General features: G+C 40.2%; 1 protein-coding gene across 1 annotated transcript in view; it reads left to right on the top strand.

The window, feature by feature from the left end:
• The window catches only part of TTC8 (tetratricopeptide repeat domain 8), a 47,002-nt gene extending 44,715 nt beyond the window's left edge, over window positions 1-2,287 (top strand). The window contains exon 14 of the mRNA XM_003408812.4: window positions 1,464-2,287. Coding sequence (XP_003408860.2) covers window positions 1,464-1,580 — 117 coding nt within the window. The 3' untranslated portion in view covers window positions 1,581-2,287. The remainder of the gene's footprint in view (window positions 1-1,463) is intronic.
• Window positions 2,288-24,394: the final 22,107 nt, after the last annotated feature.

A 24,394-nucleotide genomic window follows, 5' to 3' on the forward strand; every position in this document is an offset into this window, starting at 1 on the left:
ACTAGTCTGCAGAAATATCAAGATAAAGGGTAGAGTCATTTATTAACAGTCAGTCATGAAACTTTTACCTGGAAACATGCCTTTTGCATGGAAGGCGAGTCTCTTTTAAGGAAAAGGAGATGGCTGAAAATGCTTGCTGCTAAGTAGGAGTCGTTATAGTCCAAAAGACATTATAAACGTATTTTTTGTAGCATGAATATGAAACTATCCTACCATTTCTATTTAAAAAATAAAATGAAGTGCCATTAATAAGTTGTCATTTTTGAGTACTTCGTAAACGCTAGATGCTGTACCTACCTGTTTCAATTCTCCTAGCAACCGTGTGACATAGGCATATCCCCAAACTTCCTTACTCATTTTTTCACACACCTGATGTTTTGCTTATTGAGCTGCTCCTATGTGCCAGGCAGTGTCCTAGGCACAGGAGATAAAGTAATTAGTCAAACAGACAAAAACCTTTACCCTCAGGCAGCTTACATTCTAATGGAACCCGAGGCTTATAGAGGTGAAAAAACTTCCCACAAGTCATGTGATAATGGCAAGTTTAGAATTGGTGCCCAGCTCCCCAGGACATCAGAGCTCAAGTTTTTTCCACTGCACTATGTTGCCACTTAGAGTTAAACCATTAAGGAAGATTTCTTTCAGGAATACTATTATATTTTAATAACATAGCACTCAAATGAGATACTTCTTTAAGCAAAAGATACAGTCCCATAAGAGAAAATTGTATGGTAAAAAGAAATACTGTGATTTTAAAAAGGTAACTTAATTTGTATTTTTAATCCATATACATGTTGCCAAAATTATCAGAATTATCTGTTTAACATATTAAAAATCTCTCTTGGCTTTAGAAATGTGTAAAGGAATGAAGGTACATTCAGGCAGATTCAGATACTCCGTGTGGTTTCCTTTGAGACCAGTCTCGAACACAAAGTTCATTGAAAATCAGAGTTATCCTTTATAAGTGTTTGAAACAGTTATCTTGCTAACATTATTGTGCTGGTATTATTTAAAACTTCCCAGATCATGTTGTTATAATGTAAATGAAATAGTTTTTGCTTGAAATTTATGTCTAAAATATAATACCCCAAGCAAAATAATGTCTTTGTGGTATATTACAAATAGTTTTCCCAAGCTGTATGGGGATGGCTGTTTTAGCATGCTAATGTCATTTTATGTTTATAGTACTGTCAGTGACAGGAAAAGAAAACACAAGCTTATGAATTCATAACTAGACAGCTTGTATGAAACATAAATTATTTATATAGTTGGCTGTTTTATCTTTCTCATATATTTTTCACAATCGAATTATAATCCAGGTGAGGGAATTTTAAAATCAAAGTAACGTAATCAAGCAATTGGACTTTTAAGAACCCATTGAGTCTTTACAGCATGCAGATAGTATGTCTTCTTTTGACTTCTTTACTCGCTTTTCCGTGGCCTTATTCTGGTGTTTCTTACAGATGGGAGATCTACAGAGAAGCTATGTTGCTGCTCAGAAGTCGGAAGCAGCGTTTCCAGACCATGTGGACACACAGCATTTAATCAAACAGTTAAGGCAGCACTTTGCCATGCTCTGATGGTCCTTACACCAAATATGTCCTTAGCAACGGGCATTCATTCTACAAGGGAAAGGGAGGTGTGTGTGTGTCTCTGTGTGTGTGTGACTAAAATACAAATATCTGCTTGATAGGGAAAGGGGTGTGTGTGTGTGTGACTAAAATACAAATATCTGATAGGGAAAGAGGGGTGTGTGTGTGTGACTAAAATACAGATATCTGCTTCATAAGTAAAGGGGTGTGTGTGTGTCTGTGTGTGTGTGTGAGAGAGAGACTAAAATACAAATATCTGCTTGATAGGAATGAAGGTGGCACATAAAAGAGTGTAAACGAGAATGTATAATAAAAACTTTATAATAATAGTAACTTTATAATATCATAAAATATGGGGCCTAAGCATTTGTAATTGGACCATGAAACCATTTCTCATAATGTATGGTAACTGTTTATAATGTTTAAAAAACATTTTAATGCGTTTCTTCAGATTTGTGTAAAAGCACATCTTTAATGTTCCTAAGCTGACCGTTAGCCATCATGTAGAGTAAGGGGTCTGAAATCTGCCTTAAAACCACACTTTTATGACTAAAAGTGTATGCTTATCATATGTAGAGATTTTAATTAGAGCTTAAAATTGTATTTAAACCTATTTTTTATTAAATACTTTACGTTTTCTTATATATTGTGCTTTAAAATAAATCAGTGTGTATACATCATCATTCTGTATTTTTTGTGAGTTTTTATTTCATTTATGTCAGATAAAAACAAGTTTTTCAGAAATCTAATAATCTTAGAAATCAAGTCATTGTTTTAATTTTATTTGAAATGATATGCTGCCAATTTTTCTGAAAAGGTATTTATGGGATATGACGTTGTTAATATAAGAAAGGCAGGATTAGATGTGGAGTGCACAGGCCAGGACCCCTACCCGTGGTCAGCCCCAGGAAGGCTAGGCTTTGTCCTAAGTCCTTGGTGTTGTGAATCTGGGAAAGGCTCTCAAACTTTACTGTACCTTGCTTAGTGGAACTCTAAGTGAATTGTTCACACAAGAAATATTTTAAAGGGATAGGGTCACTCAGACTTTGGACTTTGGGATCTGCCCATGTTACTTCTCATTTTCTTAACTTCATGGAAATTATTTGGTATGTATTTATATCCTGTTCAGATTCTGTTATGTTCTGACAGAACAAAAAAAGTTGAATTCAAAGAACTATAGGTTGTTAGAGGCCAGAAGTGAAGGAGCCCTGGTGGCACAATGGTTAAGTGGTCGGTTGCTAACTGAAAGGTCAGTGGTTCAAACCCACCAGCGGCTTCATAGGAGAAAAGACCTGGTGATCTGCTTCCATAAAGATTACAGCCTAGGAAACCCTATGGGGCAGTTCTGCTGTGTCCTGTAGGGTTGCTATGAGTTGGAATTGACTCGATGGCACACAACAGACGCTGGAAGTAATTCAGTGAATATGCAGACGAATCCGTTCGTGGGATAGATGAAGAAGGCAAGGCTCAGAGTTACACAGCTGGTTGGTGGTACAGTCACGACTAGAACCCAAGATCTTGTTCCTCCACTTTAGACTTGAACTTTTCCTGGTTCTCCATGATATATTAGTACTTGTTTAGCTCTTGAGAAAATACACTTCCGTATTTCCTAATCCTGTATTCAGTATTTAGATTCAAAGTTTATAATGTGAATTATTTTCTTAGTGTTAGTTACTTCAACAGCTCATAATAATGGCTAACATTTACGGAGAACATCCTATGTGCCTGGCACTGTTCTAAGCACTTTATGTGAATTAAATCATTTAATTCCCACTGTAGTCCTATGAAGTGCTGTTATTATTCCCAGTTTACTGATGAGAAAACTGAGGCACAAAGAAATCAAATAACTTGTCCAAAGCTATACATCTAGTAAATGGCAGAGCTGGGATTCAAAGCCATGGCCTCAGAGTTTGTGTTGTTAACCACTACGCTAAATCTCCTCTCAGTGTTTCTCCTTTAGACATAGTATCATAATTTAAAAATGAATATTACATTCATTAGTAATTTTGAATATTATAATAATGGAACATTAACACATAAAAAAAGAGTCTATTCCTGAGGTGATATGAAGAGATTTTATCTTGAAGTTATGTCAATTCAATGTGAACACCAATGCAAAGAATGAGTCAGGATGGCTAAGGGCAAAATAATAACATAATGCTGTACATCAAGACTTTACGTCTTTGTAACAACATTATTTCTGGACTGCATAACCCTGGGCTTCTGTGGCAACATTTCTATAGAAGGAACATTAGCCGTTGTCTTCTACCATGGCTAAGAGGTGTTCATTCCGTAGATACAAATTGTTCAGCCGAAATTAGCACCATTGAGCATTCTTCCAATTGATGAAAATAAAATCTGGCAAGAGTGCTTCCTGCGCTGAAAAATTCCTGAGGCTAGAAGTGTATTGTCTGCAAGTACATCACTTTTGAACAAGTCCTCTGATAGTAGCTGTTCTGTTCTATTTCCTAATGGTACTTCCCAGGATCAGAGCACCTACCACGATATGATTTATAGCCCATCACTACACCTAAGTAGTTCTCACTACCAACTCTTGGTTAATTTGAGGGATTTTTGTCAAGCAATACTGTAGTATGACTCACCTTGGAAAATAATGAACCCAGAAATTGAGTTTAGGTAAAAGGCCATTACTGGGTAGTTTTTTAATTCTGGGGGCTAGGAAAATTGGAATGGTCCGTGGGTATGTTCCATAATTCCAAAATGGTCACCCAGGCTCAGATTTTAGAAAATGATATATTGATGTGGCAATTTGGAAATAACTGCAGTTTCACATCATCCCATATAGATGGCATTAGTCCTATTTTGACTGAATTAAAAGCTTAAAACATTTTTGAAAGGTGCTGTCATTTCACTTCTCCAATGTTAAAGTCAATTTCTTGAGATTACAGAATAAGTATATTATAATCTTATAATCCATATTTCTTGCAATATGATCCTTTCCCTTACCTGAATCGAATTCTGACTAATGAGGAGGAATTAGTTGGTAAAGTAAAAATGAAGAGAATCCTTGGAGAAAGCAACCATGTTACCTCAGAGAAGAAAAGGCTAGACCTAGATAAACTTTGAGAAGAAAGGTTTTTGTTTTGTTTTGTTTTTGTCTGTTTAAATCAGAGAAGAGGCAGACCCTATTCCAGGGTTTGAAACTAGAGTTGCAATTGGCTTCAGTACCTTGTTCTACCCATTACACTTCTCCTTGCCCCTGGCCCGCTCCTCCTCTGATCCAAGAGCTTCCATTTCTGTCTACTGGACTGTTGATCTCTCTTTTTTTTAAATCACATGGTTCCCTTAAACCTGTACCCTTTCTAGTGCCACCCTATCTCCTTTGTGACAGCAGGTGACATATGTTGCCCACTTCCTCACTTTGCATTCACTTCTTGGCCCTCTTCTGTCTGGTATCCCCTCCCACCAGTCTACTGAAACTGCACGCATGGAGGTCACCAATGACTCCTGTCTAGAAAATCTAAAGGTTACTTTTTTTTCATGTAGAAGTTTTATTGAAATATAATTCACATACTTAAAGTGTTCTGTTCAGTGGGTTTTGGTATATTCACAGTAGAACAATCATCATTACAATAAATTTTTTTTTATAATTTTTATTGTGCTTTAAGTGAAAGTTTACAAATCAAGTCAGTCTCTCACACCAAAACTTACATACACCTTGCTACATACTCCCAGTTACTCTCCCCGCAATGAGACAGCCTGCTCCCTCCTTACACTCTATCTTTTTGTGTCCATTTTGCCAGCTTCTAAGCCCCTCTACCCTCCCATTTCCCTCCAGGCAGGAGGTGACAACATAGTCTCAAGTGTCCACCTGATCCAAGTAGCTCACGCCTCGCCAGCATCCCTCTCCTACCCATTGTCCAGTCCAATCCATGTCTGATGAGCCAGCTTCTGGAATGGTCCCTGTCCTCGGCCAACAGAAGGTCTGGGGGCCATGACCACCGGGGCCCTTCTAGTCTCAGACCGTTAAGTCTGGTCTTTTTATGAGAATTTTGGGTCTGCATCCTACTGTCCCCCTGCTCCCTCAGGGGTCCTCCGCTGTGTTCCTTGTCAGGGCAGTCATTGGTTGTGGCCGGGAACCATCTAGATCTTCTGGTCTCAGGATAATGTAGTCTCTGGTTCATGTAGCCCCTTCTGTCTCTTGCGCTCTTTATTACCTTGTGTCCATGGTGTTCTTCATTCTCCTTTGATCCAGGTGGGTTGAGACTCATTGATGCATCTTAGATGGTCGCTTGCTAGCATTTAAGACCCCAGACACCGCTCTTCAAAGTGGGACGCAGAATGTTTTCTTAATAGATTTTACTATGCTAATTGACTTAGATGTCCCCTGAAACCATGGTCCCCAGACCCCTGCCCCTGCTTCGCTAACCTTCGAAACATTCCGTTTATTCAGGAAACTTCTTTGCTTTTGGTTTAGTCCAGACTACAATAAATTTTAAATCATTTTTGGTGCTGTGTGCTGTCAAGTTGATTCCGGCTCATAGCCACCCTCTAGGACAGAGAGTAGAACTTCTCCATAGGGTTTTCAAGGCTGTAAATCTTTACAGAAGCAGATTGCCATGTCTTTCTCCCGCCGAATGGCTGGTGGGTTCAAACTGCCAACCTTTATTTTAGCAGCCAGACACTTAACCACTAAGCTAGGGGGCTCCTTAAAATAAATCACCCTGAAAAGAAACCGTTTACTCATTAGCAGTCACTTCCCATATCCCCTCAATCCCCCCGCCCCCCGCCCTGGGCAACCACAAATCTACTTTCTGTGTCTATAAATTTGCCTACCCTGAATAAAAAAAAATATTTCATATAAATGGATCATATAATATGTGGCCTTTTGTGACTACTTAACATGTTTTCAAGGTTCGTCCATGTTCTAGCATGTATCAATAATTCATTCTTTTTTTATTGCTGAATAATGTTTCATTGTATGACTACACCATACTTTATTCACTCATTGATCAGTCGATGGACATTTAGGTTGTTGCCACTTTTTGGATGGATCATGCTGCTATAAACGTTTGCATACAAGTTCTTGTGTGGACATGTTTTCATTTCTCTTTGTAGCAACTCCTCTGTTACATTTCGGAATAGTACTTCCCAGGGTCAGATCACCCATCATAATTTAAAGCCTCTCAATGAGGTCACAGAGGAGTAGAATTGCTGGGTCAAATGATACCTCTATGTTTAACATTTTGAAGAACTGTCAGACTGTATTATAAAAAGTGACCATCAATTTACATTTCCACCATCAACGTAGGAGGGTTCCAATTTTTCCACGTCCTTGCCAACACATTATTATCTGTCTTTTTGATCATAGCTGGGCTAGTGGGTATGAAGTGTTATCTCATTGTGGTTTTGATTTGCAGTTCCCTGATGGCTAATGATGTTAAACATCTTTTAATGTCCTTATTCATCATTTGTATATCTTCTTTGGAGAAATGTCTGTTCAGGTCTTTTGCTCATTTTTAAATGGGTTGTGTGCCTTTTTTTATGGGTTAAATGAGTTCTTTATATATACTACATACATGTTCCTTTTCAGATATATGATTAACAAATATTTTCTCTCATTCTGTGGTTTTTTGTTTTTTTTTTTTCACTTTCTTGATGGTATTCTTTGAAGTACAAATGTGTTTAATTTTGATGAAGTCTAAGTTATCTATTTTTTCTCATGCTGTTTGCATGGTTGGTTTCATATCTAATATTTGCCCAACCCAAGGTGACAAAGATTTACTCCTATATTCATTCTAAGAGTCTTATAGTTTTAGCTCTTACATGTAGGTCTTTGAACAATTTTGAGTTAATTTTGCTGTGTATTGTGAGAAAGGGGTCCAACTTCATTCTTTGCGGGTAGATATCCAGTTGTCCCATTGCCATTTGTTGAAAAAACTGGGAGTCCTAGCTAATGCAATAAGACAAAGAAAGAAATAAAAGGCACACAGCTTGGGAAGGGAGAAATAAAATGGTCTTCATTAACAGATAACATGATTGTCTACATAAAAAATTATAAAAGAATTTAAAAAAGCTATTGGAACTAATAAATGATTATAGCAAGGTCGTATGATATAAGGTTAACATACAAAAGTCAATTGATTTCCTATATACCAGCAATGAATAATTGGGATTTAAAATTAAAAATACAATGCCAATTATATTAGCACTGCCCCCCTCCCCCCAAATTAAATACTTGCGTACTGTAATGGTTAATGTTATGCTATGATTCTCAGTATTATGTAATTATCCTCCATTTTATGATCTGATATAAGGGGAGTTTCCATGGGGGCATGGCCTACATCCCATATATATGGACATTCTGGCAAAGCTCGTGCCAGCTCAATCCTGCATCCAATTCGTCATTCTCTGACCTCTGGTTCTTGGAATGTGAGCAGACAGACTGCCTCCTGACCTGCAGATCCTGGGGTTCACTAGCTCCCAAAATCCCATGACCCAGCAGCCTTCTGCCTGACCTGTTGATTTTGGGTTCATCAGCACTTGCAACCATGTGAGTCAAGAGAAGCCTCCAGCTTGATGCCTGACCCATGCATGTATCTGGGACTTGCCAGCCTCCACAATTGCGTGAGCTATTTCCTTGAAATAAATATATATTTATGGAGCCCTGGTGGCTTAGTGGTTAAAAGCTTGTCTACTAACCAAAAGGGTAGCAGTTCGAATCCACCAGCTCTACTCCTTATAAACCTTAGGGGGCAGTTCCACTTTGTCCTATAGGGTTGGTATTAGTTGAAATTGACTTGACGGCAACAGGTTTGGTTTTCTGGTTTATATATATATATGGTTTTATATATTTATATATGGTTTTATATATATATCTATATATATATTTGCTTCACTGGTTTTGCTCTTCTAGTGAACCCAGCCTAAGACACGTATAAAGCCAACAAAATACAGTCATGTGTCACTTAACAGCCATGATAGGTTCTGTGAAATAGGACATTATGTGATTTGGATATCATGTGAGCACTACGTTATATAAGTCAGTCCCCAGGTTGTGAACGTCCAACTTATGTACAAACCACAGTTATGAACGAACCCCCGTAAAGCCTAATATATTAAAAATTGAAGGTACATACAATGGTTCATAACAACAAACAGGCGCTAATTTTCTACATGCATTGAAACATTATTATTATTGCATTATTATGTTAAAGGCATTTTAGTGTATCTAGAAGTGTTTCTTTAATGCTTTTAATGTACTAGACCATCATATGCCTGGTAGCACAATCGCTTTGTATACAAGAGACATGATATACATGTGCTGTGCGTGGGAAGCTGTTACATTTGCTACATCCTGTTCTCTGATTGGATTTCTGAACTTACGGGACGACAGAGAGGTATATGCAGTCAGATGTTGCCCGAATGGACATTATGGGGCACGTGACTGTATGTATAAGGTATATATGAGAAAAAGTATAAAACTCTGATGGAAGAAGTCAAAGAAGATCTATATAAATAAGGAGACAGTCCATATTGATGAATAGGAAGACTCAATAATATTAAGGTGCCAGTTCTTCCAAACTTGATTTGTTATAGATTCAATGTGATCCCAATCAAAATCCCAGAAAGTTATTTTGTGGATATTGACAGATCTATATTAAAGTTTATATGGAAAGGCAAAAGATGCAGGATAGCCAACACAATATTGAAGAAGAACAAAGTTGAAGGACTGACACATGGCTGACACCAAGACTTACTATAAAGCTACAGTGATCAAGACTGTGTGGTATTGGTGAAAGAATAGATAAATAGGTCAATGGAATAGAATAAAGAGCCCAGAAATAGACCTATACAAATATAGTCAACCGATGCTTGGCAAAGGAACTAAGGAAATTCAGTGCAGAAAGGAAAGTCTTTTCAAGAAATGGTGCTGGAATAAGTGGACACCCACATACAAAAAATTAACCTAACATTGACTTTACACCCTTCATAAAAATCAACTCAAAATGGATCAATGACAAATGTAAAACACAAAACTATAAAACTTCTAGAAGAAAACATAGGAGAAAAGCTAGGTGATCTTGGGTTTGGCAACAACTTTTTAGACACAACACTAAAAGCACAATTCATGAAATAAAAAAATTGATGTGCTGGACTTCATTAAAATGAAAATACTTTGCTCTGCGAAGGACACTGTTAAGAGGTTGATGAGACAAGCCACAGAGTGGTAGAAAATATTTGCAAAATACAACCCTCTTAAAACTCAACAATAAGAAAACAAAAATTCAGTTTAAAAATGGGCTAAAATATGAACTAAAAAACAAAATAATTGCCATTGAGTCAATTTCGACTCAGAGTGACCCTATAGCACGGAGTAGAACTGCCCCATAGGGTTTCGAAGGCTGTAATCTTTATTGAAGCCGACACTCACATCCTTCTCCAACGGAGCGGCTATTGGGTTCAAGCCATCCACCTTTCGAGCTTTTGGATAGGAGCTGAGCACTTAACCAGTCCATCATTAGGGCTTCTTTTAAAGATATGAACAGCTACCTCATTAAAGAAGATATAAATGGCAAATAGTCATATGAAAAATGCCCAACATTATACGTCATTAAACCCAAAACCACTGAGTCAGTTCTGACTCCATGTGTCATTACCTGTTGCTGTTGAGTTGATTCCAATTCACAGCAAGTCTATAGGACAGAGTAGAGCTGCCCCATAGAGTTTCCAAGGAGCTCCTGGTGAATTTGAACTGCCGACCTCGTCATTAGCAGCTGTAGCTCTTAATCACAAATTACAACAATGAGATAGCACTATGTACCTATCAGAACATCAGTTACTGTCAAGTCAATCCAACTCATGGCGACCCCATGTGTGCCACAGTAGAACTGTGCTCCATAGAGTTTTCGATAGCTGAGCTTTCAGATACAGATTACCAGACCTTTCTTCCAAGGTGCCTGTGGATAGACTCAAACTTCCAACCCTTGTGTTAGCAGCTGAATAAGCTAACCAGAACTTCCAGACTAAGAGACTAGGAAGAAAGGCCTGGTGATCTCTCAAAAATAAGCCAAAGAAAATTCCATGCAACACAGTGGTCAGATCCACAAATGATCAGTGTGATGGTGCAGGACCAGGCAGCATTTAGTTCCATTGTACATGCGGTTACCACGAGTCAGGGCCTACTCAGCAACAGCTAACAACAAAAACATCTATTATTGTTAGGTGCTGCTGAGTCATCTCTGACTCATGACCATCTTATGTATAACAGTGCTGGGCCATCTTCATGATTGTTGGTATGTTTGAGCCCATTGTTGTGGCTATTGGGTCAATCCATCTCTTCGAGGGTTTCCCTTGTTTTTACTGACCCTCTACCAAACATGATGTCCTTCTGTAGTCGTTAGTTTTTCCTGATGATGTTTCCAAAGTAAGCAAGCTGAAGTCTAGCCGTCTTTGCTTCGAAGGAGCATTCTGGTTGTATTTCTCCTAAGACTGATTTGTTCATTCTTCTTCTAGCAGTCCATGGTATAGTTAATATTCTTCTTCAACACCATAATATGAGTGTGTCAATTCTTCTTCTTCTTTCATAACAGTAGCTTTCATGTGCATATGAGCATGGCTTGGGTCAGGCACAGGTTGGTCATCAAAGTGACATCTTTGCTTTTTAAAACTTTAAAGAGGCCTTTTGCAACACATTTGCCCAATGCAATACATTTTTTGATTTCTTGACTGCTGCTTCCACGGACATTGATTGTCGATCCAACTAGAATGAATTCATTGACAAATGCAGTTTTCCCCACCCTTATTAGAATAGCTAAAACCCAGAACAAAACACTGGTAACACCAAATGCTGGTGAGGAGACGAAGCACCAGGAACTTTCATTCTTTTTGATGGGAACGCAAAATGGTACAGCCACTTCGGAAATTTCTTACGAAGTTAAGCATGAGCTTACCAGAGGATCCCGCAACTAAGCTCCTACATATTTACCCTGAATGAGTTGAAAAATGTAAGTCTGCATAAAAACCTGCACACAAATGTTTATAGAAGCTTTATCCATAATTGCTAAAAATTGGAAGCAATTAAGATGTTCTTCAATAGGTGAATGGATAAATAAGTCAAAGTACCGCCATACAAAAAAATGAGCTATTAAACCACCAAAGGACATGGAGGAAACGTAAATGTATATTTCTAAGTGAAAGAAGCCAGTCTGAAAACACTACATACTCTATGATTCCAATTATATAGCGTTCTGGAAAGGATAAAACTACAGAATTAGTAAAAATAAAAGTGGTCGCTGGGCTGATTCTGATGCTCTCAGGGCATTTTTAGTGCAGTGAAACTGTTATAGTGGTGGGTCCATAATATTATGCATTTGTCAAAATCCCATAGAAACGCATAACACAAAGAGGGAACCCTAAGGTAAACTACGAACTTAGTGAGGTATCAGTATTTGTTCATCAGTTGTAACAAATGTAGCACACTAGTCCAGGATGTTAATAGTGAGGGAAGCTTTGTGTGATGGTGGGATGGGTGGAGGGAGAGGAGTATATGGAATTCTCTTTATTTCCTGAAAGGTTACAAGTTTTCTGTAACCATAAACTGCTCTAAAATTCTAGGAATTTTAGATAAAATATATAACATTTTATATAAAATTCTAGAAAATGCAACTAATCTACATTGGCAGAAAGATTAGTAGCTGCCTGGAACAGGAGGAGGGATGTAGGGTGGAACAGGAGGGAAGGATTGCCAAGGGGCAGGAGCAAACTTTTTGGGGGGTCATGGATATGGTCATTATCTTAATTGTGGAGATAGATTCACCAGTGTATACAAATGTCAATCTTCCATCACATTTTACACTTTCAATATTTGCAGTTTGTTGTATGTCATTTATATCTCAATAAAGCTGTTAAAAATATTCATAGGGCTCCATAGAAAAATTGACCCATAGAAAATGTCAATTTTACTCTAAAAAAATTATACCTCAATAGACCTGATTAAAAACAAAACAAATATCACTGTTGACTGAAATGCCATGCCATTTTTACAGACACTGTGTTATGAAAGTTTAAGCACTCTATAAACTTTTTCTCAATCAGCAGTATATGGGAGAAATCACTGGGTGAAGTGTCTTGACTTGAAGGATCAGTAAGATTTTGACAATCAGAAACAAGAGAGAGGGCACGGAGAGGCATTCCAGACAAGGCTAGTGGGTGAACATATTTTGGAACCATGATAATATGAACTTGTCTGGATGGAAGTTGGGTAATAGCTGTAAGGGCAGGCTGATCATGTGAGCTAACGTTGGTGGGGTGAGGAGGATTAGAATGTAGCGGGTTTTGAGTCCTAAGCTAAGGAGCTTAAGCTTTACCTGAAGGTTGAAAAGTTTGATGATTAATCTTTTTTGTCAGCTTGGTTAGGCTATTATTCTCAGTGATTAGGTGGACATTGGACTGATCACTCTTCTATAATGTAATATAATGTAATCACATTCATGATATGATCTGTTGTGATCAGCCAATTAGTCAAAAGGGAGTTTCCTTGGGGGTGGGCCTGTCTCCAGTGCATAAATGGGTGTTCTGGCAAGGCTCACACACTCTCTCTTGACCCTGCACTCTTCTTGTCACTTGAGCTTTTCTGTTCTTGGGACCTAAGCCTGAAGAAATCATCAGGGTGCTGCCTGACTGGCAGATTTTGGATTCTCCAGCCCCTGCAACCATGTGAGCCATCAGAAGCCTTCAGCCTGCCACCTGACCCACAGACCTGGGACTTGCCACCTCCCACAATTGCCTGAGCCATTTCCTTGAAGGAAATCTCTCTCTCTCTCTCTCTCTCTCTATTCTCTTCACTGGTTTTGCTCCTCTAGAGAGCCCAGACTAAGAAAAGAAGATGCAGGTATTTTTGTAAGAATTGATCTGAAGGCAATGTTTAGGATTAGTAGGAAAATACAAAGTTGGATATAGATTTTATATTAAGCTTTCTAGAAAAAGTGTGGAAATGAACATAAAAACCTAACCTAGTGTTGTCGAGTAAATATGGAAATGGACATATTTACATTAAACCCATTGCAGTTGAGTAGATTCAGACTCACAGAGACTATAGAGAACAGAGTAGAACTGCCCCGTAGGGTTTCCTAGGGTTTCTTTACAGAAGTAGACTGCCACATCTTTCTCCTGCAGAGTAGCTAGTGGGTTCAAACCACTGACCTTTTCGTTGCCACCTGAGTGCTTAACCACTGCACCAACAGAGCTTCTCATATTTACGCTGTTGTTGTTGTCAGGTGCCGTCGAGTCAGTTCCGACTCATAGCGACCCTATGCACAACAGAACCAAACACTGCCCGGTCCTGTACCATCCTTACAATCGTTGTTATGCTTGAGCCCATTGTTGCAGCCACTGTGTCAATCCACCTGGTTGAGGGTCTTCCTCTTTTCCGCTGACCCTGTACTCTGCCAAGCATGATGTCCTTCTCCAGGAACTGATCCCTCCTGACAACATGTCCAAAGTATGTAAGATGCAGTCTCGCTATCCTTGCTTCTAAGGAGCACCCCAGCTGCACTTCTTCCAAGACAAATTTGTTCGTTCTTTTGGCAGTCCATGGTATAGTCAATATTCTTTGCCAACACCACAATTCAAAGGCATCAACTCTTCTTCGGTCTTCCTTATTCACTGTCCAGCTTTCACATACATATGATGCGATTGAAAATACCATGGCTTGGGTCAGGCGCACCTTAGTCTTCAGGGTAATATTTTTGCTTTTCAACACTTTGAAGAGGTCCTTTGCAGCAGATTTACCCAATGCGATGTGTCTTTTGATTTCTTGACTGCTGCTTCCATGGCTGTTGATTGTGGATCCAAGTAAAATGAAATCCTTGACAACTTCAATCTTTTCTCCGTTTATCATGATGTTGCTCGTTGGTCCTGTTGTGAGGATTTTTGTTTTCTTTATGTTCAGGTGTAATCCGTATTGAAGGCTGTGGTTTTTGATCTTCATTAGTAAGTGCTTCAAGTCCTCTTCACTTTCAGCAAGGAAGGTTGTGTCATCTGCATAACGCAGGTTGTTAACGAGTCTTCCTCCAATCTTGATGCCCCGTTCTTCTTCATGTAGTCCAGCTTCTCAGATTATTTGTTCAGCATACAGATTAAATAGGTAGGGTGAAAGAATACAACACTGATGCACACCTTTCCTGACTTTAAACCAATCAGTATTCCCTTGTTCTGTCCGAACAACTGCTTCTTGATCTATGTAAAGGTTCCTCATGAGCACAATTAAGTGTTCTGGAATTCCCATTCTTTGCAGTGTTATCCATAGTTTGTTATGATCCACACAGTCGAATGCCTTTGCATAGTCAATAAAACACAGGTAAACAACCTTCTGGTATTCTCTGCTTTCAACCAGGATCCATCTGACATCAGCAATGATATATATCCCTGGTTCCACGTCCTCTTCTGAAACCGGCCTGATTTTCTGGCAGTTCCCTGTCGATATACTGCTGCAGCCGTTTTTGAATGATCTTCAGCAAAACTTTGCTTGTGTGTGATATTAATGATATTGTTCTATAATTTCCACATTTGGTTGGATCACCTTTTTGGGAATAGGCATAAATATGGATCTCTTCCAGTCAGTTGGCCAGGAAGCTGTCTTCCATATTTCTTGGCATAGACGAGTGAGCACCTCCAGTGCTGCATCTGTTTGTTGAAACATCTTAATTGATATTCCATCAATTCCTGGAGCCTTGTTTTTTGCCAATGCCTTCAGAGCTGCTTGGACTTCTTCCTTCAGTACCATCGGTTCCTGATCATATGCTACCTCTTGAAATGGTTGAACATCGACTAATTCTTTTTGGTGTAATGACTCCTGCATCCCCATGGAATCCTTCACTATTGCAACTTGAGGCTTGAGTTTTTTCTTCAGTTCTTTCAGCTTGAGAAACGTTGAGCGTGTTCTACTCTTTTGGTTTTCCATCTCCAGCTCTTTGCACATGTTATTTACACTAGATAATAAACATTATTTATAAACTTCACAGCATATGCAACTAATCAGATAGTTCATGCAACAGTTCTGCTTGGTTATAGCCTTTTCTCCTTCCCATCTGTGGTAAAAAGTGTAAAATTTTGCCTAGATGGTCATGGCTCATGCAAAGAACACTGAACCTCACAGATGGTGCTTCATTAATTACAGTTTACAACAAATAGTTTCCTTAACAAGATTGCTGTCTTTTTACAAATGCAGGGTTACTGGTATACAATATCTTTATATTTCATGAAACAGAGACTTGGGGGAAAGAAAAAAAATAAGATTTATCTCCAGGCTGCAGATTTCACCATCGTGATATTTGTTAAGACATTAGAATTAGTGTCTAGGTGGAGGCTGGTGTGATTCTGATGTGCCCTAATATTGGAGAACCATCTTGTTAGATGATTTCTAAGAGCATTTTCACCTCTAAATTCCTCAAAAATGAAACTACCAAAGCTCCCTCTAGAAGAAATAGGTTACTCAAGTAGTCTTATATCTATTAAATATTCTACCTATTAATAAAACTTTCCTACTTTCCCAAAGGAGGAAACCATGGGGGAGAGAGTGAGGTGGGAAGTTTCTCAAATGAGGAAAACTAATACATCATCTTCTATTCAGTAAGAACAGCAAGTTCAATTTGATTCAATACACATTTGGTGATCATTAGGTGTGTGCAAAGCATTACTGCATACACAGAGATTACCAAATTACAGCCCCTGCTTCCTAGGAGTATAGAGTCTCAGGAGAAGAGGCTATTGGGCACTTCACCCAACTCCAATGGGAGATGTCCCAGATTCCTGGTGAGGGAAGGCTTTAAACTGAAGGATCTGGGTCACTGGGACCCACTTAAAATACGGGTGAATAGAAGTGGGGAGAGAGAACATCATTATTACCATGTATTAAATGCCTACTCTGTAATCTTCACAATGATAAAAGTTATTATTATCTCCATTTTCCTGGTAACTACCTCAGGAAGGTTACATAACTTGCCCAAGGTTGCACAGAGAGTAAAAGGCGTAGCTGGGAATCTCAGCATCTTGGCATGCTATCTTCCATCAGTTTGGTAAGAACAGATAAACAGTAGCAAAAGTAGGGGGCGAGGTGGCAGCTTCCCACAAGTTTGATGGACATCAAAACGTAACAGGGAATGAAGGTTCACAAACAATGGGATGTCTCCCATCAGAATGGGTCCTGATATTACCGTATAGTTCTACAGGTCACACAGCACTTTCATGGCTCTCTCTGATTCTTTCAGTAACCCTGTTGGACTAGCAGGACAGCAATTTGTATCCTCATCTTACAAGATTTAGAGAGATGAAATGGTCCACCTGTGGAGACACATTGAAAACTTAAATTCAGGTCTTCTGTTCTCTACAACGCCAGCACATTTCCACTTTTGCAAGCACACAGCCTGTTAATAATATAGACACCAACTGAAAGGCAAAGCTGTGTTTATTAAACTTGCCAGGCAAGGGAGAGCCATGATGGAGAGCGTAGTCACCCCCAGCGGTATTTAGTATGTCCTTTTTTTTTTTCTCTGCACTTCTTATAGGCATCTCACAGAGTAAGCACCGAGAATGTTTCTCAGCTGTAAAGGAAGCAGGAAAAGATCCTGATTGCCTCTACTAGAAACAGGGTCACCTTAACGTTCTCTGCATTCTGACCTGTCCCAGCCTACCAAACCAAAAACCCGTGGCTGTCAAGTCAATTTGGAGTCATGGCGACCCCATGTGTTACAGAGTAGAACTGAGCTCCACAGGATTTTCCTGGAGCCATCTTTACAGAAGCAGACCTCCAGACCTTTCCTGTGTGGTGCCACTGGGTGGGTCCAAACTGCCAACCTTTTGGTTAGTAGTCAAGTGCAAACCATTTATACCACACGAAGACCTTGTCCCAGCTTATGGCACACTTATTCTGGTTAGATAATCCCAACAGAGTTTCAACCAGCAAATATTTCTCGAGGACTTTGAAAAGAACAATTTTCCTTGGTACTGTACTACGTCCTTGATACCGATCTCCCAGAACTAGCTTTCTTAGTTTTATATCCTTGAAGTTGAATAATGAGCAGCTCTTCCAGGTGGACAGTGATGTTCAGGGGCAGGAGCAGGCTTCATAAGGTGCGAAGGGACTGAGCAGAGAAAAGCTCAGGAGTCCGGGTCACTGCCTAAGAGGTTCATTGCAAGCATCAACTATGAAGTTAGAGCCTCCTGGCTTGCTTTTCTTTTTCTCTTTAAAATATTAACATGAATCTTGCATTCAACCCCCAGGACAAATCTGTATTTGCTTTAATACAAAAATAATATATTCCCACATCTTCAAATAGGAAGGGCTATATTTCAGCTGGAAACCCTGGTGGCGTCATGGTTAAGTGCTATGGCTGCTAATCAAAAGGTCAGCAGTTCGAATCCACCTGGCGTTCCTTGGAATCTCTATGGGGCAGTTCTCTGTCTTACAGGTTGCTATGAGTCGGAATTGACTCAACGGCAGCCGGTTTTGGGTGGATATATTTCAGCCTGTGGTTGTCCCGGCAGTATCCATACATTATCCTTCTATCCTGTCAGCTCTAGGATGAAGAATTCTGTGGCTGACGTTTTCCTCATTTTGCACCACCCCCTTTTTTTTTTTTTCCATCTCTCATTCTGGCTCCCACAGGGCTCAGGGTCCTCCTGTTTGGGATCTGTCGCCTGTTCTGGATCCTTGTTGCCACTCGCCAAAATTTACTTGCTCTGTCTCCTTCCCTCAAGGTCTTGGGGCCTTGAAAACGTTTTAGGTTAGTGCTCAGCTGCTAATGTAAAGATTGATGGTTCAAACAAACTTAGTGGTGCTGTGGAAGAAGGGCCTGGAGATCTGCTTCTGTAAAGATTACAACCAAGAAAACCCTACGAATCATAGTTCTACTCCGTGACACATGGGGTTGCCATGAGAGGGAACTGATTCAATGGCAACTTAATTTTTTTTTTGTCTCCTCTCAAGATTATGCCAAATTACTGTGTCATGTGAATGGTTTCATGTATTTCTCCCCCGTTAGTAAAATATCTGTGTTTTCACATGGCATTTCAGGCATTGGAGTGAATTTATATGAGAGATATTTTGGAACAAGATTAATCTCTCAGTATCCTCAACTCATTCCATGAAAGCAACTGCTCAGGCAGAGATACTGGGTTTGCAGCCTCAAGGAGGTCGTCCGAGAGGGCAGCTGGGGAAGTTATCGCTGCAGAAACCAGAAAGTTTTAGGTTCTGTTTATTCAAGGATCTCTTTTAAGCCTTTGTCATGGGATTCCTGGGACCTGTACTCTGGGGTTTTGAGTCTTCAAATCTGATGGAGGGATAGGACAATAATGGCAACAAGCTTAAAAGAAAAGTTGCCTGAGACCATGCTGGTCTCCAGGTTCCTGGTAAGCTAGAACATGGTGGCTATCCTTGGTTTACCCTTCTGGTTGCTCACTGAGAGTTGACTCCGTTTCTAGTATACACCCTGATAAAATTCTAGGACCTCCTCTCCCATGAGTAAAGGTGTTAATTACATTTTCAAAGCTGTAAACTCAACACAGTGTTTTGGAAGGTAGTGGGAGGATGAGTCAGTGTTTGGTGACGCTTTCTGTGCTGGCTTTGCTCACACATCATTTTCTGCCCACACAGTGTCACACAGATTACACCTTTGGGGTTGTGGGGTGGGGGGGGGGGGTGTTGTGAATGTATGTGTGCGTGTAGGTGTATGTACGGTGAAGGGAACCACATTCTTTTTTTTTTTTTTTCAATTCCAAGTTTTTTTGGTTAGCTCTCAACTATTCATTTTGAATCTTATTAAAGAATATTGCCTATACAATCTGTTTAGTGAGTTTGCTAAGCTTTTCTTTGGGGTCAAATTCGTGATTAATTTTGGTATGTGTTCTACGGACATGTAAATACATACATTCTCTACATGAGAGGTGTCTGATTATTTTTCTTTCTCTAATTACAAAATTACATAATCTATTTAAAAATTTTTATTACTCAATTTATCTATGTCTTACTCCCTTTTTAGTACATTAAATTCGTTAGATTCTGAAAGCATCTTAACCAACACACTTTGCCACAGGGTTTTGAGTATTAAATAAAATTATGCATGTGTATATGTAAAACAGGAGAACCTAGGTGGTGTGAGAAGTTAAATGCAGTTGGCTGCTTACCAACAGGCTGGTGATTTGAACCCACACACAGGTGCCTCAGAAGAAAGCCCCAGGGATCTATTTCTAAAAAATCAGCCATTGAAAACCCTGTGGAGCACAGTTTTACTCGGGCACACACCAGGTCGCCATGAGTCAGCATCGACTGGATGTCAACTGGTTTTTTTCTGGTACTAATAGAGCCTATGAGTCAGAATTAACTCGACGGCACTGGGTTTTTCTGGGTTATAGAGCCTAAGAGGGCAGTGGTGGTTCCATGGTAGAATTCTTGCCCTCCCTGCGGGAGACCCAGTTCAATTCCTGGCCAATGCATCTCGAGCACAGCCACCACATGTCTGTCAGTGGAGGTTTGAGTGTTGCTATGATACTGAACAGGTTTCAGCAGAACTTCCAGACTAAGGCAGGTTACGAAGGCCTGGTGGTCTACTTCTAAAATTCAGCCAATGAAAACCCTATGGATCACAATGGTCAGGCCTGCAACTGATCATAGAGATGGTGCAGGACCGGGCAGCATTCTGTTCTGGTGTGCATGACGTCACCACGAGTTGGGGGCTGACTGAACGGTAGCAGAGGTGGATTATCTAATAGACGAGGTAAGCACAGTGCTTACCTTGCTTACCAGATTATTTGTAGTGAACAATTTCACATTTTTTCATCACATCAAAGATGCTGCTTCTAGGTATGGCTGGCATCTGTCTTTCCCCCAACCCCACAGCATGTTCCTACAGAATCAAAGCCTCTTTTTGAATTTAAAATCCCTGACAGGGACGGATGACCCAGTAAACAAGGTAAGCACAGGCTTACCTGTGCTTACTTACTAATCCGTAGTGAAAATTTTCAATTTTTTCTTTTTTTTTACCAAAAATTGGGTAATCCACCCCTGGACCATAGACAACAACAACAACAAAAGAGCCTAACCCTACCCGTGGAAGAAGCTTACCTTGGTATGCTGTGTTTCTTATGTAGTGTGTTGTGAAGACCATCTGAATGAGAATCTCCTTGGGAAGGAGGTGCTTGTTAAAAATGGAAATTCCTGAGCCCTATACCCAGCCCTACTGAATCAGATTTTGGGGGAGGGCCACATTTTAGACATGCTCAATAGTTGAGCCCTCCATTGATTACGGTTTTAGAACTGTTTTTAGAAGGGGCATTGACTCATAGCTGAGTAATCACCAGGGCAATCAAAGAACCCATCACCTGCGCAGTGATCCAAGGGATTTCATGTTGATTATCTTTTACTTTCAATGGTAAGTTGGAAAAGGAAAAAATGAAAAGGCATAGTAAGTCATAATTTATTCATTAACACTACCCCACAAGTCCAGAAACTGCCTGACATGACGACTTTTCTATCTTGGTTATGTGTCCCTGCAGGCAACAGAGTGATGGGGTCATAGATCCCTTCAACAGACCAGAGGTGTGCTGGTCCTGGGTGGGCCTTGTCAGGGACACACTATCATTCCGACAGCCTTGCCAATGTGTGACAGGTGGGGCAAGCTCCAAGGCAACTGCTGTGTGCTAATGCTCTCCCAACCCTCATCAAGCAGAAGGGTCCATGAATTAACCAGCAAATCTGAGAAAGAAAAACAAAAGATATTTTGAATAATTTTAGGAAGAGAAGGATGGGTCGCCTTTAGAGCTCTAATATCGAAACATGGGAAAGGAGGAGGAGAGAGAGAGAATGAATTTTCCATCTTCCATTTTCTGCACTTCATTCTTCATAAATCAGTTTGGGATAAAGCTCAGGTGATGGGCCTTTTGTTGCCATGGTAATTACTCTGCTGTGTGCAGCCACCAAATGTGCCTCTAATTTTCCTACCAAAGCACACTCAAGGTCAACTAAGGATACGGAATGCCTGTCCTACATTCCTGGGGGAAAAGTTGGACTCTATCTGGCACTTGATCAAAATTTCTTTAAAATTCACTCCATTCCTTAAGACATTAGCTATGATTTAATACAAAAATAAAACAAGGAAGATTTGAACTCTGGCATGCAAAAAATATAACTTTATTTTTCGATAACTCAACTTAATTATGGAAATTACATTTATCCAAATGGAATAGTGTGGCAATTTAACCTCAGGCATTAGGGATTCAGTGAAGGTTCCGGGGGGTGTTACATAATACCAAGGTGTCGGAAGAGGACATCCAGATGGCAAACAGGTTGCCACTGAGACATCCCTTCTTTCTCTCCACACGGCCACCCTTGGTCCTGCCCTTCTCTCTACTGCTTCTGTGTCTTTTGGAGTGTATATATCTCTCTGAGATGCTGTTACGGTCCTCTGTGCATAAAACAGCCTCAGACATCCCCTTGGGGCCTTGAGGCTTTCTTAGGGCTCTGTCCACCAATCTCACTCTCTAGAACTCACCAAACTCTCTGCTTTCATCATTTCTTTGAATCCCCTTGAATCTTTTTCTAGTATGCCAGTAGGGAGGAATCCTTCTCGCTTTCATATTTCCCCCAAACATTTCATATATACCTCATCCTTTCTGTTGCCCAGATGCTTAGATTTTTGGAAATCCAGGAAGGCTATCTCAGTATTTTGCCCTGCCATATTTCTCCCCTGAGATGTTCCTTTGTTAGTTCATTCATTCAACAAATACTGAGCATCTGCTAAATGCTAGGTATTGTTCTAGGTAACAGAATTAAAAAAAAAAAAATGCATTGCCATCGAGTCGATTCAGATTCACAGCGACCCTATAGGACAGAGTAGAACTGCCCCATAGAGTTTCCAAGGAGCGCCTGGTACATTTGAACTGCCAACCTTTTGGTTAGCAGCTGTGGCACTTAACCACTATGCCACCGGTGTTTCCAGGGGACTACAATAGTGGATAAAATACACAAGACGCCATCATTGTGTGCCTTACATCCTGTTGAGGGGGGTACAGACAACAATCAGTGAACGTAGTAATTAGATTACACGGAGACTTAGAAGATGATACGTACTAGGGGAAAGTAGAAAATGAGAACGTGGGTCAGGACTATGAAGGAGTAGTGAGTTGCTATTTTAAATAGGGTAGATAGGGTAGGGGCCATTGAGGAGGCAACACATGAGCAAAGATTTAAAGAAGGGGAGGGAGTATGTTAAGTGGGTGTCTTGGGGAAGAGTGCTCCAGGCAGAGAGAATAGCTTAAGTAAAGACCCCAAGATGAGAGCATGATTGGTATTGTCCAAGGAGCAGCAAGCTGACCAGTATGGCTGGCGTTGAATGAGGAGGAAAGTAGCACAAGATGAGGTTGGAGATGTGTGTGTGTGGTGTTCGTGTTCTGTGAGCGTGTGTAGGGTATTGATGAACTGTGTAGGGTCTTGTAAGCAGTTTCAGTACTGATTTTTCCTGAGTGAGATGGGGAACCACTGGCAGATTTTGATTAAGAACATGTCTTAGTTATCTAGTGCTTCTATATCAGAAATACCACAGGCGGGTGGCTTTAACAAAGAGAAATTTATTGTCTCATGGTCTAGTAGGTTAGAAGTCTAAATTCAGGAAGTCAGTTCCAGGGGAAGGCTTTCTCTCTCTGTTGGCTCTTGGGGGAGGTATGTGTCATCAATCTTCCCCTGGTTGAGGAGCTTCTCAGCACAGGGACCCCAGATCCAAAGGACGCACTATGTTCCCAGTGCTTCTTTCTTGGTGGTATGAGATTTCCAAGTCTCTGCTCACTTCTCTCTTTTATCTTGAAAGAGATTGGTTTAAGACACAACCTAATCTTGTAGATTGAGTCCTGCCTCATCAACATAACTGCTGCTAATCCCACCTCATTAATATCATAGAGCTATGATTTACAACCCATAGGAAAATTACATCAGATGACAAAATGGTAATGATCCCTCAATACTGGGAATCATGGTCCAACCAAGTTGACAGAGACTTTTGGGGGACACAATTCAGCCCATGAGGGAATATCATCTGACTCGGGTTTTAAAAGGCTCTCTGTGGCTGCTGTGATGACAATAGACTGTAAGGAGGAAGAGGGAATCAGGTGACATGTCTGAAACTATTGCAGCAACCCACACACGAGACAGATCTGACTCTAATTTTCAAATAGAACAGAATTCCTGCAGATCGGATGTAAGGTTTTCGAGAAAGAGGGGAGTCAGGGATGACTACCATTAGCCTGAACCACTGGAAGACTTTTATTGAGCCAGGTTAGGCTGTGGGTGAAATAAATGTGGTGGTGAATCAGAAATTCAGTTTGGAAAGGTGATTTGGGGTGTCTATTAGACTTTTTTTTTTTTATTAGACATCAAGGTGGAGAAGTCTGCAGGGTAGTTTACTGTAGCAGTCTGGAGTTCAGGAGAGAAGTCTGGCCTTCAGAAATGGCTGTCTTGGGCAGAGCGATGGTGTCTCTAACCATAAGCTCACCAAAGGGGTGATTATAGAGAAGAGATGGCTGAGGATCAGCCCTGGGGTCCTGCAGTTCATAATTCTGGAGGACGAGGAGAACCCAGGTGATCAGTGATGCAAGAGAAAAATCCAGAATGTGGAGTCCTGGGAGCCGAGTGAAGAAAGTGTGAAAAAAGGGAGGGAACAATCCAAGTGTTCAATGCTGCTGGTCAACATGGTCAAGGGTGAGAAAAAGAACATGGGCCAATTACTGTCTCCCAACTATAGTCTGGCTGCAGCAGTAAAATGGACGGTCCAAGGAGAAGCACCATGTTTATCCTT

The sequence above is a fragment of the Loxodonta africana genome, chromosome 10 (genome assembly GCF_030014295.1).
Source record: "Loxodonta africana isolate mLoxAfr1 chromosome 10, mLoxAfr1.hap2, whole genome shotgun sequence".
Taxonomy (NCBI): domain Eukaryota; kingdom Metazoa; phylum Chordata; class Mammalia; order Proboscidea; family Elephantidae; genus Loxodonta; species Loxodonta africana.